A 16024-nucleotide genomic window follows, 5' to 3' on the forward strand; every position below is an offset into this window, starting at 1 on the left:
TCAGCACAACATTCTGTCTGCCTGTCAATTTGAAACAGTTTCCTATTCAGTGATAACAGATACCCCAAAAGAATGCAGTGTCAAAATGCTGACATGAATTTTTTATGCACCAACTAGACCTTCTCTCCTCTGGACCAGCTGAATCTGCCTTCTTCACTCTTGGAATGGACTACAGTTGGGTACCTTTTTTCAAGTACAACAACAACAAAAAATTGAAATTTACAGAGTAAATTTAAAGTATCAGATTTTCATGCAGAATGAATACCAATAAAATGTCCTTAAGTACAGTTAAGAAAAATAATTTAATGAAGTTGTAAAAAAATTCACTGTGTATCTTAATTGATATAGTTGAGTATTATTGTCCAGCTGCCAAAAACCATGAAAGTACATATTTCTACTAAACACACAATGTACTAGTATCTTTTTTTTCCACATTGATATAAAGAGAACAAAAGCAAGCAAGCAAGAGAGACAGACACACAGAGACAGAATGGTAATCGAAAATTTATTTGCAAATGCTAAATAAAAAATAAAGAGAAATTTAAACCTAAATCCATGCATGTTTATTTTCCAGATACTTTCATATGATCATAGTCTGAAAAACGACTATATAAAGATAATTAAGTCAAATGTTATATTCAGGAAATTATAAATTTTAGACTATCTTTTTATTCCCTTCATATTTAAATGGCAAATCCATGAACTATACTTATAAAGTACCACTATTTGTGGGGTTTTTTTCCATATGTACACCAGATAATATTCAAAAATATCTCTCCCCATAATAAAGTACACCCTCTCCTTCCAGGTAGTCATCTGGAGGATTATTCATTTGTTCTAATAACACAGCCACTGCTCAAGCATTTCTGGAACTCTCCTCTTATATCTGCTGTATGAAATGGCAACACATTCTTTTCAATTATTTTCAGTGATGCCAAATGTTCATTTTAACAATGAACTGACTTGCTAAAATAAATAGAAATCATGCAGAAATGAAGTTGATAAAATAATGCTTCGATCTGAGACACACCATTATTGTTATAAAACGAGAGGTGGTAATGAACTATTAGATGTGAGGCTCATAAACTAGGACTCCAGAAACCTCAAATCAATGCTGAGCACGTCAATGAAAACTTCTTAAGTTCTCTGAGCAAACCTTTTAATTGCAAAGTATTTAAGGCTAGAATATTTAGAAGTCCAGAATAAAGTATTTTTTAAATCACCAATCTAAGTGAAATACTTTCTTCTGCAAAAGTCATGAATATAAAAATACTTCCTTTAGTTGCACCGTGCATTTACCTACTAGGGAATTTGTCATTTTCCTACATTAGAGAGACAGAAATAGGTACACAGAAATAGACAGCATGTTAAATCAGACATCCATTTGCAAATGCTATTTAAATAAAGAGAATAGGAAATTTTGGTAATGTACAACAGTGATGACTATAGCTAACACTGCTGTATGATACACAGAGAAGTTAAGAGAGTAAATCCTAAGAGTTCTCATCACAAGAAATATTTTTTTTTCCTTTTTTTTCTTTTCTTTTTAAAACTGTATCTATATGAAAAGATGGATGTTAGCTGAACCCGTTGTGGTAATCATTTCACAATATATGGTACTCAAACCACCAAGCTGTACACCTTAAACTTATAAGTAATATATGTCAATTATTTTTCAGTAAAACTGGAAAAAAATTTAAAAAGAAATTTGAATGCCGGTATACATATGCACACACATATATAAAGATATACATACACATATAATTAAAAGGCATTTTATGAAGGTTTCCCCCAGCAAAGCCATCAATTCTAATATTATAAGCTGTAAACACTTTAATAATAGTCATTAAGAACATATTAAACAAAATAGTAATAATTTTCAAATGTGATGTATAAGTCTATGTAAAATGTCATTATAATTAAACACCATTATCTATTATAAAAATAAAATTCCCTCCGTCTTAGAGCTAAGCTAAAATTAAGGAATTTCCTAATTACTAAAAGAAGAAATTCACAAGCCAAGATCACAAGAATTTCCTAAATGACTACATTACTCATCATTTTTAAGCTGATGCCTTCATAATTACTTATCCTCCAAAGCATTTTCTCAAACTATCAAAAGCAAATGGCAGTATCAGCTGGGTTCATCACTGGATTTTGAGAAAGAAGCTCTTTTAGGGAACAGAAATCAACATTAGCTAACTTAAATGTAGGTTATTACCATCCAGATAATTTAAAGAACTATCAAAACCATGTATGAACTGAGGCTTCAGTCAGCAACTAGGGTTTGCTACCATCATGTCTGAAAGTATATTTAAACTCAGCTGTTTATCCCAAAGACTCCATTCCTGCAACTACATACTATGCATACAGCTACATTTGCTTTTGAAATTCACAAACTCATCGCATTGTTTTCAGTGATAGTGAAACTGCTATACCATGAATGAAGTATATATTTAAACCACTGCCTTCGTACTAACACACCTTAAATACATTTCTCAACTAACTGAAATATTTTTCTAAGCACCACAGCACAATGAAAAATATAGAAATAGGTAAAACATTTTCTCTGACCTCAAGGAATTCACTAAAACACATAAAAGAGGTATAAGAGGTAACCAAAAAAAAAAAAAAAAGCCTTAAGTGAACAAAGAAAACTGAAGTACCTACAAACTGTTCTGTCCGTTACGGTAGCTACTACCCACTTGTGGCTACTTAAATTTAAAATAATTAATATAAAATTAAAATGTATGTGTTTAATCACATTTGTCATAGTTCAAGTGCTCCATAACCACTTGTGGCTAGTGACTGACTCTATTGGACTGCTGCTATGTAAATTCAAAGGATTCCTGTTTATATGAGAAAAAGCATCCTAAAGGTACTAGTTTTTAAAAGTATCCTAAAGAACAAATACGAACCAAACAGGTGGGAGGGTGGATTTCTTGGCATTTTTTTCCTTTTTTTTTAAATTTATTTTTTTAATTTAAATTCAACTAATCAACATACAATGTATTATTTGTTTCAGGGGTTACAGGTCTGTGATTCATCAGTCTTATATAAAACCCAGTGCTCATTACAATACATACCCTCTCCAATGTCCATCACCCAGTTACCCCATGGCCCACCTCCCTCCCCTCCAGCAACCCTCAGTTTGTTTCCTAAGATTAAGCTTGGCATTGTTTTTAAGGAATACTTAGTAACACAGCTCTGCTGGAGCAATGGGAGGAAAACCTCACTTTGAAATCAAAGTTCAGGTCTTTGAATTTTACGCTGTGCCTTTTAGATTTGGTTTCACTCAGTGAAAAACTGCTCATAGAATTAACATGATTAAAGGAAATAATGCATATGTAAGTATGTAAAGACTTAGCGGTAGTGTGGTAAAAAGGGTCAGGAGAGAGGAAGAAGACAAAGAGACCCACAAAGGTGCTAAGAAGAAAGAGAACAGAAGTGCTGGCTTTTAACTTCATTCACTATATTAGACTGATATTAACAGCTATTAGACTGTACAGAAATGTCACAGTTAAGCCTCAGAATGCTCTACTGATGCCAGCAAGTGCTTCTTTTATAGTTTGCTCCAGCACACAGATTAGTAAGGAACCAAAGTAGCATCCACCACAAACAGCTATAAAGTAAGGTTACTTTGGTAAAGGTGTTCAAAATTATGGTGCAATCTTGTAGTGTGGAGAAAAAGTATTTAGGAAGGGTGTGTTAAATATCGAGCTGTCTACTGACTGTATCACAGTATCAACCACATCGTGTGTCCTTGTGCTTATTGGTATATAGCATTTCAAATCTATAAATGAGTCTCTGATCTGTGTTCAACTGAAATGCATTCAAACACAGAAGTGCTAGTCATTCAAATTATTAATTTATATTTCTCTTCTAAAGCTATGTATTTGAAGCTGTCAAAAACCATGTATCAAGAATTATAAAGCAAACAGATGCTGCTTTACAAAGGTTTCCACTGTGACAAATTTATCTTTAATGTTTTACTACTTAATAATGCGTGATCTTAAGACACATTTATATATTTATCAGTATCACAATGAAGTCAGTCTTCCCAAAGACCAAAATACAATTTAAAATTAAACTCAGTTCAATCTTTTTTTTTTTTTTTTTTAAGCAAAATTACTAGAAACATTTGTTTGGACCTTGTCGGGAGGGTTTCAATTTTACATCATTACGTTTTAACTTGCCTAATCAGTTGAACAAAAGTACTTTATGTAAAATGATTCTTTTAGTTGCCTTAGCTACAAATCCCTGCAGGATACTATAATTGAAATCTACTCACGTAAGTTAGGAATAATTAGGGCCCCAAATTAAGCCAAACACAAAGTTAATTCAAACAGTCAGCTGCTGTCATTTAAATGGTTACGGAGTTTTATTGTTGCTTAACATTTCTGAATGCTTTTAAATGTACTTTGTTCTTCTAGTCTATATTTAGTATTTTAGTACAAATAGAAATGGGATCAAGAAGCAAAGATTCACCAGCCTTTAGATTGGAGTAACACCTATACCCAGTCTTCGTCACTGAAGGTTTTCCACACAATTTTCCCTATCAGTCAATTAACAACACGGATGAAAGAATGGAGTGACAGCTCTCAAAGGCAAGCTTTCTGGTAAATAAAGAGGGATCACAGAATGTACCCTGAGTGCCATTAATGCAGGAAAAGTAAGAGCTTTTGAAAGCTAACAAGAATAGTCTCTATTTGACTAAACTCTAAAACAAAGCAAAGGATTAAATGAACTTCCTGTTGTACGCAAACAAAAAAGATAATGTCTAAACCCCATACCTGAAGGAGGGGCTCTAAAGGCTTGCCTTCAGCTATTCTAATGGTGAGTGCAATCAGTGTGAACTAATAAACTAAAAATAGTAAAAGTTAAAATTACTGTTGTCATATTTTAGTTTTTCAGTGTTGTGGCAGTAAATCATTCTCAGCAATAGTTTGTACTTCCAAAGAGAAGCTGTGATTTTTGAAAAAAATATATGCCGGTGGCTGTGTAACTTCTAAAGATCGTTGGAAACTTGCAGAGTTAGCTAAGACTGTTTTTAATCTGCAATGGTAATGTTTAAACAAAACAAATATAGGATTTTTTGGATCATAACCATTAAGTTCAACAATGTTAAGCAATATATTTTAAAGTATATCTTAAATATTCTTGAACGATAGCCTCATGAGTAGGAAAATACACCAGTGATGTGAGGCTATATATCAAGTTCTCCAGAAAGAAAAAAGGACTGGCAGTAAGTAGAGCTTGGCAGAGGGGTGAGCTCTGCACACCTCTCTTAGTTTCTTCATCTATAAGTTGAAAACTTCTATAACTACTAATCTCAAGTTGTGATACTAAGTCTATAATTCTTCAATTCTACCAAAAAAATAAAAACAAAAATATTCTGACCTCTTTTTGTTTAAAATCTGCTATTTAGTTACTGAAGAATCAAATAAATTTCATGAAGAAATAAATGTAATTTGTGATTTGTATTATCATAAATCTAAAGTAAATCATATCAGTAATTTATTTTTATCTCTGACAGGAAAAATAGAAGGAGATTATGTCCACTACTAAAAATGAATAAAATCTTTGATTATTTATAATACTGCAAAGTAGAAAAACCATTAAATAAGCTTAAGCAGATAAAACATCTTTAAGCTGTTTTTGATAACCAGTTTACATTCCAGTACTCCTATCCTCTACTCTGTTAAAGGGCTAACATGTCAGGGTGTTAATGTTGAAGTGAAAATGACAATTCTTTGTTTTTTTTTAAATATATGGACTTTGAAAAATTAGTAAAATATAAACTTTTTCCAAATAGGTTAAGAAAATATACAGACTGCATTACATGATTTTATAATGTTACTTTGGGTAATAAACACATTTGTAGTAAAATTTAGCTCTTAAAAATAATGTTTCCACATAACACAGAATGAAAGTAGGACAGATCAATGGGGAATAGAAAGAAATATTAGGGAGAAAGGGTCAGGCTGCATTGTTACTCAGGGATCTTTCAAAACAAATCATCAGATAAAAGGCCAATAGAAAGCATATAAAATTGGATTACAAGTGTAACAAAATATAAAAATGTTCAGTTTACGTTTCATGATAGCTTAGTTCCTTTTTTAAATAAAATAAATTACAAAACTCAAAGTGATGTTTTTGTGTGTGTGTGTTTCAACTATGCTGTTAAGGTTAGAAACAAACCTTGATTTGCACTGGTAGAAATCACTGTCATGCAAAATCTGATTGTCTAGACTAAACATTTTAATAACCAAAACTCCTTGATACAGATGTCCTCTCACAGACCAGCAATCTCAGCATCACCTGGGAGCTTATTAGAAATGCAGACTCTCCAGGCCCATCCTGGATTACTGAGTCAGAATCTACATTTTAACAAGATCCCCAAGTGATTTATGTGTGCATTAAATTTTGAGGGGCATTGTCTAGACAAACAAGAAGATTAAAAGCATCTAGCATGTCTGCCTTAAATTTCTTCTTCTCCTGTACACATCTCTTCCCGACTCTTCCTCTCCTTGGATCATAATACACATTCTCATTTCCTAGATGAGCCTTCCTGTCCTTGCACTGGATCCCTTTTCCTTTCTGCCTGGAAACAAATTCAGGTACCCAACCTATCTACTAAAAACAACTAAAAAAGAAAATTATAAAATGTACTTTCCTTAAACAATGGAATATACTGAAATACCACCTGCCTCCTTTACTTTACTTATTGAATCCCCTGCCACCATTGCCTTCCCACGGCATTCTGCCATGTAAAAATGGTTCTCCTAAAATCCCAGATAGCTCTCTCCCCACTACCCCCAGCAACAACAAGAGCCATCCTTTCTATTGTGTTTGACTAAGTTATGAAGTCCCTGACTCTTAAAACATATTGCCTCTAATCAAAACCTGAATATTAGATATGTCTACCACACGGTTTAGATTTTAATACTACAAAGAAAAAATAAAGGGGAGAGAGAACTAATGATTAACACACACACATGCACATACACACACACAAAGAGATAGGTACAAAACAGTAGTAAGAAGCATTCTGTAAATAACTGGCAAAATAAATGAGAATTCTACTTAATCTCTTTTAGATTAAACTCATGCCAAACAAAACTCTACTATCTCTGAATCCCTCTATTTTTTCCAGAAAATTTCTTGTGTTTCTTGACACTCCAGAATTCCTAAAATGCAAACTCTATTTTAACTATGAGGTATTTCAATTACTATTGTCATGCTTTTTATTCATTCTTCTCTCTCTCTCACAAAAAATTCTCTCTTAAAAAGAAAATGTATTAGACTAGATACAAAAAAAAAAAAATCACTTAAGCAGAGAAGGGCACTATTACTGGAATCAGAACAGTGACATTTTATCCATAATTCAATCTGTATAGATAGAAATTATGTTCATTTGTTTTTCTTTCTTTTTTTTTCTTATTGTCCATTATCTTTTTTTTATATAAGTAATGTCTCAATTTTATCTACTTTTGTTAGTTAAAATCTGATTCACACCAAAGATTTAATATCAGTTCACTTCATTTTAAATTAATTGACTGGGAGCTGAGAGCTCTCACCTAATGACAAAGTTAACTCCTAACGGATTAAGAATTTAAATAAAAACATTTAAGAGCTACAGGGAAATGCAAGTGGATAAATATTTAACCAATCTCAAGATATGAAATTTTAAGATAAAAATAATGGAAGATCTCAAAAAAGAAAATAACAATACATCAAAAGGTAAGAAAAGAAAAAGATAAATAAAAGCAAATGAAGTAAAATGTTGATAACTGTTAAATCTGTGATTATTGTTATTTTATAAATTTCTCCTATTTGAAATTTTCATTAAAAAATTAAGCAGAATGAAATGAATTATAAGGCAAACACATTATGTTTTCACAATAAAAATTACAAAAGGATATTATCAAAGAGTTTAAAAATAAGAAGAGCTAAACAGGAAAGTTGACAAAGGTAGCAAACAAAAAAATTAACATCAAAATTACAACTAGCCAATAAATAAATCCATGAAAACTAATTTTTTCCTCACAATTAGCCCCAAATTATAAATTTAATTTACAGATACCCTTTTTCTCATAGCAGAGTGTCAAGTCTTCTGAAAATTTAAAATCAATGCTGGTAAAGTATGTAAGATTGATACTTTCACAAACTGGAAATCAAAATGAACAGTGGTATAATCGTTTAGAAAAACCAGTTTGGAAGATGTCCACATGCCATCAGAATTTTAGAATTCCAGTCTCAGGAAATAACCAGATATGAAGCAAAAGATTTCCATAGATATTTATTTTACTTATACTTGAAAGAAATTAAGTTCAAATGGCCAAGAAGTACAGACAGGAATATATCATTTTTGATAAATGCTAAATTACCATGCAGGTGTTAAAATCCATTATCTATATATATAATGACATGGTAATATAAGTTATGATAATATAAGTGAAAAATCAGAATATAAAAGTATATGGAAATGAAGAACCTAATTTTATTTCACACATCTTAATTTTGTTCTATCCATAATATCAAGCATGTTGGTGGGGCACCTGGGTGGCTCAATCGGTTAAGCATCTGTCTTCATCTCAGGTCATAATCCGAGGGTCCTGGGATGAAGCCCCACATCAGGCTCTCTGGTCAACCGGGAGCCTGCTTCTCCTTTTCCCTCTGTCCCTCCTCCAGCTCGTTCTCTCCCTCTCTCTCTCTCTCTCTCCCACATGTGCACGCTTTCTCTCAAATAAATAAATAAATAAAATCTTTTTTAAAAAATCAGGTATGTTGAGAAAAGAAAAAGAAACGTACCCTGGTTATATCAAGGTCCTACAATTATGAACAGTTTTAAATGCTTACTTCAACTTCCTAATTTTCTATCTTTTCTCATGAGAATGTATTACATTCAAAATCAGAAGGGGATAAAAAGTACTTTCAAGAAAAAAAAAAAGCCCTCCAAGCAAGAATAATGGCAGACATAAAAGTCAAAACTCAGTAGAGTCCCATGCTGATAAAGAGGGATTATAAATGTTGTTTTTGCTTCCTGAAGCTCTGATATGGAATTCCCTTCTCAGTCTTACATTTTAGCCAAGTGATCCCAGGGCCGGCGCTAGGTATTCTCCTGGAATCACTTCTGTCAAGTTGACAAAAGGAGTTCAAGAATAGGGCTGAAAGATGTCATGAGATATTCACTAATCCACATTGATGTCTAATACATGTAGACCGCACGGCTGTCATATGTCATTCTCTGTCATGCAGGAGGTGAAAAGAAAATAAAGAGTACCATAGGGTACCAAGCATATGTTTCAGTAAAATACTCCCTTAGTAATGTGGCAGATAAATAGGTTCTTGGAGACATACCAGTTCTACATTAATACTCAGAAGTGCTCAATCATTTGTATTATCGTATTCTCTATTACTACAACCTAAGTATATAACATAAAAAAAGTGAAAAGGTGTATTAATTCAGAAAATGAAGCAAAAGATTCATCAAAACTGAAATTACTTAGTAAGGAGTAATTAACACAATTACTGTTTGGCAAAATTAAGATGCTTTACATGCTTCCTGTGCTTTTAATTAAGCTACCTCTAATAACACTGTTCTTTCAAAAAATATAACTGTGATAAATTGCTAATATGGATATAAAATCAATACTTCAAATATTTACTCTTATATGGACAAGTTCATAACCTCCTTTTAGCACAGTATTATTTCATAACAGCAGATTTATTTATTTAGCATTTGATGCAGTCTTTTCTGTCAGAAAACGGAGGCTTGTAAAAATTGAACAGCCAAGCAATACAATGTTATTGAGGTCTGCTGGGTGGCTGTTGTGTGTGACACGCTGATTTATAACACTTTTCCACCAGCAACAGACCCACCTGTGAATCAACATAGACTGTGGATAAACGAACCTTTCCTAACACTGGAAAAGAACAAAAGAGCATGAAGTAGGGTAGAGAGTGGGAAGAAAAGTGGAAAGAAAGTGGGAAATCAAGCACTGGAATTTAATCTTCAATATACGAAATATGGCATATTTTGACACTGAATATTGGTGCGTAAGAGGACAAATGTATATTGTAAACTAACTTTTTAAAAGATGTTAGTGTCTCCTGGTAAGTTTAGTCTTATTTTTTTCAATTTTGAGTCATATTCTGAACAAATAAACTTTATTCTTAAATCCTGGTAGTAATACAATAACCCATTTGGTTTTTACAAGATAAGAAGCCACAGTATATAATTTGTAAATGGCATTAATATTTATATTTTTAAAACTGAATTACATCACTACCTATGCAGAGGAAAGCTGCTGCAATCAAATTACATTACACTCATATAATACAATAGTGTCCTAAGAGCAATATAGTTGGGTACTTTCTCAAGGAGACAAATCACACTGAACTGCACAAAACATATAAATAAAATCATTATTTTAAAAAAATGCACTGTTTTAAACCAATGTTAATTTACATAATTTGTGAATTTAAAAAATATGATTACATTTGCTATGCAACCAACACAGATATACTGTACGATTCCTATTAATTTAATGGGAGTTGTAACTCCCATTAAGTTTAATGGGAGTCATACGGCCAATCTCCACATACCTTGCTGAAAATTTACTTCCTAGCTTTCAACTAATCAAAACTACACTGAAATGAACAAAAGTAGTCAATTTTGCTAGACTGGGAAATCTAAAGTCCCTACAGTAAGTCAATTCAGCATTTTCATAGCAACAGCCATGTAGTTATTCCCAACAAGGAAAAGAACAAGGTTATCACAATGAAGAGACAAATTGAAGCAAGGGTTTAGGAGCTCTGAAAATGTAACATTTACTCTTAACAGAAAATATGTCCTGTTTTTTTTACAATCTGGAGCCAAGTTTTCCATTTTTTTTCCTTCTCAATACACTGTCAAGAAAAAGGGGGGGGGGAATCCCTTTTCAGAGCCTAAAATTATGACCAAGAAGCCTGATCATAGGAATAAAAAGCCATATGAAAAGATACAGATAGTAACTCCTAGTAATCAACTGGTTACTATTCCCAGATCACATTGAATTAAATCACAATTTCTTTTCAAAAGCACTTTCGAAAAAGTTACCTTATATCCACATCCACTTATCTCTACACCTCACCTCCACCACCCACACAAATACAGTACTAAATGGTTAAGCGTGATGCTGAGGGACATCAGCGTCATCCCCCTAAACTGTCAAAAATGCAATGCTTTGGCCCCCACCCCAGACCTTCTAGGTGATTCTGATGCTCTTAAGAACCACTGCAGTACTTTATTCCACACCATGCTGTTCTCCACTGATTTTTTTTTTCTCCACCACCATGCTCACTACTGCCTTTACATAGCTTATTCAACTCATAGGGAGTCAGCTCAATCATCATGATCACTTCAGCTGGAAGCCCTTCCTGACATCCACCCACCCACCCCTTACACTTCATCCCAATGCTTCTGTGAATATCATCATCATGGCACTTACCACCCTGTTATTACAACTGTTTATTATCCTCTCAAAGATTTCAGTTATTTTTGTGATGGTTATAAAATGAGTACTTATTATAAGCCAGGCATTGTTCTAGGCACTTGGACACATTGACGAAATAAACAAACAAAAACAACTGTTGCCCTTGTGATGCTGACACATTGTGCACGAATATAAATTTTATACATTTTCTTATATGTGTATATAAATAAGAGAAAGAATGAATACAGGTCTGCATTATTTTAATCCTTAAGTTTAACCCTGGATAAAAAGCTACTACTCCTTCCAAATTATGGACCAGTCTGAAGGAAATATTTATATGCCTAAAACGCTTTTTTTTTAATTCATATTTAACCCCTAGATCTACTTTTTTCTGCCACTCAACTAGCAAAAAGACCCTCTAGCCAAACATCATTTTTTAGTAAGGTATCATTAATACAAAAGTCATTGTAAAATATGCTTAGAGAATTTAAAAGTGCATTTAAAACTGGAAAGACATTATTTCTACAACAGTATTCTTAAAATTTCTTGATGTACGTAAAATTAATAGGTAAAGCTGTATCTTGCATAGCTGGCATTTATATGGGCATAACTTTTTTTCTGAAATAAGGATAAACAACAATGTAATTTGAACTAATTAACTAAAATTTTGACTAATGGAATCTAATTAAATACTCACTGCATAAAGAATTCAACCTGAAACCCATTTTAAAACCCACTTTGCTGAAGAACTGCTATTATTTGTAACTTGTCACTTGAGCAAGCCTTCACTTGTCTGACTTATGCTTGCCAGGGCTCCATTATATAGCATAATTTAATTCTCTAGGACACAAAAATTCAATTTACTTTCCTACTTACTGATACATGATTCCACAGTGGTTACTCTGCTTATAAAAATTGGCCAAAAGAATCAAAGCACACCAGTTTCTCAACAAAACTGATTTTTGAAGGGCTTGAGATTAGTTCTGTAGGAATAAAATCAATTCTAAGAAAAACTTACAAAATATTTTGAAAGTCTGATCTTTCATAATCATTTTTTATTTGGAAATTCTAAACAATTCTCAAAAACACACGGGGAAAAGAGACTCTAAGAATAAATAAAACATTGTTCTTATTTTGCAAAAACAAGTATATTTAAGGGGTGAGACTTGATTGTTCCATACTAGTTGACACAGTTAGAGATAAAGGTAGAGAAGCTAATTCTAACAATTAAACCTTTATATAATTAGATTTTACCGTGGTAAAAACTTAAAAAAATGTTTAGTACTTTGTTCTTTACTGTGTACACAAAACATGACATATTTATAACGTCTGTCTGACCATAAAACAAGTTAAGTTCTTGCAAATGTTTTTTGCAAGAGAGAAATTTACCTCTCATATGTATAGATGTAAAATAAATCCAAAATTATGTTTGGCCTTTAAAATAACATACTAAACTGAAACAATACTGTAAAGAGGAGGAAAATAAAAGCTCTGAAAAAGGCAAGTCCATCACAAAATATAATACACAGGCTTGTTCGTTTTGTTTTTATCTTAATTAGCTACTATTACTTAAAATCCACAATTGATTTCTACTGAAAAGTCAGATGGCTGGCAAAACCAGGCTAAATCCTGGCATGGCAATCATGGGTCCTCTGGCAAGCATTACCCTGCCGACTGCTGACTTTCACTGGCCTGCTGCACTGAAGTTACTTTGCCTGCTTGGCCCAGTAGGTACCTGCAGTTTCTGCCCCTGCGCAAGACCATAAGCTCAAGAGCAGGAACTGTGCCTTGTGCATTTCAGAATCCTAAGCACCTGCCTCAATTTAGTCACTTAATAAATGAGAAAGGAAGAAACCACCTAGGAAATTTTATCTAAATTATACCTGTAAGAATCCAGAAACTAATACAAAAAAGGCTCATCTCTGTAAGATTTGAAAAGGTAACTATCATGTAGGGGCTCTGAAGAAACTTGATGGCTGAATGGTTAAATTTATAACTCCTTTCCTCTGTTCTCATACCTAACTTTGATTGGTTTTCTCTATAGGTGTTCACAGAACATTATCTGCTTTCTGGCAATAAAGGACTATCATGTCATGTAAAACTTTTCTAAGGCAAAACCATATGATGCTGGATCAGTATTCTAACAGTGTGCATTAACTGTGTCTACTCTCACAGCTAGCAATGTGGATTCCTCCCAGGTTCTTTTTACCCGTAGGAGGGAACTGCTTTAAAAGCAACACCCCCTGGCCTGATGCGCCAAAAATGAAATTTCTCTTAACAGCAGATATGAATCCTGACCTGATAGGTGACACTAGAAATAAAACTGCAGTATCTCATGAAAAAGTCTCTGTTTGCTAGCCCCCCTGCTGAGTTAAGCTACTGTGCCAGCAAAGTGGTCTCTATCTTGATTGGAAATTTTTTCATTATGTGGACTAATGAGCCATTGGTCCACACCTGGAATCTTTTTTAAATGTATAAAAACATTCAAACACAACAGCAGGAATTCAGTTAGTTTACCCCCCCCAAAAAAAAACAGATGCAAAATTATAGACTATACACAAGATTTTCATAACAATCCAAGCCAGAGATTCATATTCTTAAACTCAGTTTCTGCTTGTTGTTTATCATTATGGTACTATTCATTCAGACATATTACATTTTACTGTTAAATTTGATGTATCTTTCAATTCTGATGCGAAGAGCAGTATCTTCTAAAAATAGAATATTAACCCATTTGTAACTTTCAAGCTTGACTTAAATCCAAGTGAACATTATTTACTTTCTGAATACAGAATTCCTTATTTTAAAATATTTCTAAGTTTGTCATTTATTTGAATTATATTATTAAGTTATGTCAATATATTGAAAGTAGGGGACTGGGAAGGCAAGAAGAAAATGATGAGATATAATTTTGGGACAGCAATTCAAATAAAACCCTTTCAGCAAAATTAAAATGTTAACACTGAAGTTTATTACAAAGATGCTGGAATAATAAGCTTCTTTTAGTTGACAGGGCTGCCTTTTTGCCTCCACCTATCATTTTATTAATAGGTATAAATGGGATCACTTGAAAATATATATAAAACCAATTTTAAAATTTTTAAAATATTTTTTTCAAGAATACTTAATTGGGACAAATAAAATCCATGCATTTCTCAGAGATTTTGTACTCTTCACAGATTTTACAAGATTAATATAGTTTCACGCTGAATACATAACTACCACTATCAAGTAGCTATAAAATTAACATATCTTAGCTCCATATTAACTTCTGACCTGCTCTATAAAAAGCACCTGAAAGGGTGTTATTTTCACATGGAAATAGTATGTAAGACTAAAGAAATAATGGATACCGAGAAATCCATACAGTAATTAATAAATGATGGTTCCGATTATTTCATTAAGCTTCAAAAGTGTATTTACTTCTTTAAAAATCAGGTCCATCTTCAAAAAGATATAAATAACATTCAAAAGCAAGCACTACAAAAAAACCCCCAATATTTTCCAGATGATATGAAAAAAACTTTAGGAGTTTTAGAACTAAACTATGACGCCACTTAAGAAGCGAACAAACTAAAGATGAAGTGAAAAAATTGACATGAAATGCTTTCAATTTTACTGGAATAAATTTAGTCAATAACTGTAAAATATATACCAAAGCAAAGTTTTCATTTACTTCTCTCAGGATTATTAACAATAATATTTTACAAATTTATGTGAAACATAAATTCAGACTTGCAACTCTTTCTTCTGTACTATAGCTGTGTGTAATGAAAATAAATTCAACCACCAAAAAAAGAATTTGACATTCGGGAAATCTTTTTAATAGCTACTTTTTAAAATAGAACTCATTCTAGCCACTTCTATATAGAGAAGTTTGCATAGTTTAAGTTCATCCAGATTTAAAAAATAAAATTTAAATTGCATCTTACCTTCTGTATTCGGTAAGAAGCTGATTATAATGACAAACCACAGACTTCGCATTCTGCAACCAGAAGACACCATTATTGATCCCTTTAAATATTTTCTTTGTATTCCTTAATGAATCTAGTTATAAATGCCCAGCTTCATCGAACCCAGCAGTCTGCATCATTGATCCTCATATCTGAAAAACAAACAAATCCATCATTTACTCTTATGGTCCTGTTACGTCACAAAAAAATGCAAAAATAATAACAACAAGTCTCTCTCTCCCTCCCTGCCTCCCTCCATCTCCTAAGTATTAAAAAAAAAATAAATGGTATATATTTTGATTTTACATCCAATATGGGAGCTGCTCTACAAACTGGATATCTGAGCCTTTAAAGAATATAAAGAAAATGATCAAAGCTCAAAAAACATTTATAGATAACCATGACATATGAATTCGTAGAACCAGCTATATAAATCCCTAATGATTTTTTTCTTTGAAAAGCTTAGGAAGTCCTTCTAGAACAATACATCTGTCTCTCTACGCCACGTATAAGTCTTTTTACCAAATTACTAGCTTTAGTATCTATTGCTTCTAAAAAATTTTATAAATACATATACTTTTTTGTTTGTTT

The 16024-nt window shown here is 32.5% G+C and overlaps 1 protein-coding gene across 26 annotated transcripts in view; it reads right to left on the reverse strand.

The window, feature by feature from the left end:
* The window catches only part of ADGRL2 (adhesion G protein-coupled receptor L2), a 269281-nt gene that overhangs the window by 131753 nt on the left and 121504 nt on the right, over positions 1-16024 (reverse strand). For all 26 annotated transcript variants that reach the window (XM_044383702.3, XM_048220214.2, XM_048220216.2 and 23 more), the window contains one exon: positions 15413-15585. In XM_044383702.3, coding sequence (XP_044239637.2) covers positions 15413-15485 — 73 coding nt within the window. In that variant the 5' untranslated portion in view covers positions 15486-15585. Of the gene's footprint in view, positions 1-15412; positions 15586-16024 lie in introns of those variants that run through there.

This window comes from Ursus arctos, unplaced genomic scaffold (genome assembly GCF_023065955.2).
Source record: "Ursus arctos isolate Adak ecotype North America unplaced genomic scaffold, UrsArc2.0 scaffold_12, whole genome shotgun sequence".
Classification (NCBI taxonomy): Eukaryota; Metazoa; Chordata; class Mammalia; order Carnivora; family Ursidae; genus Ursus; species Ursus arctos.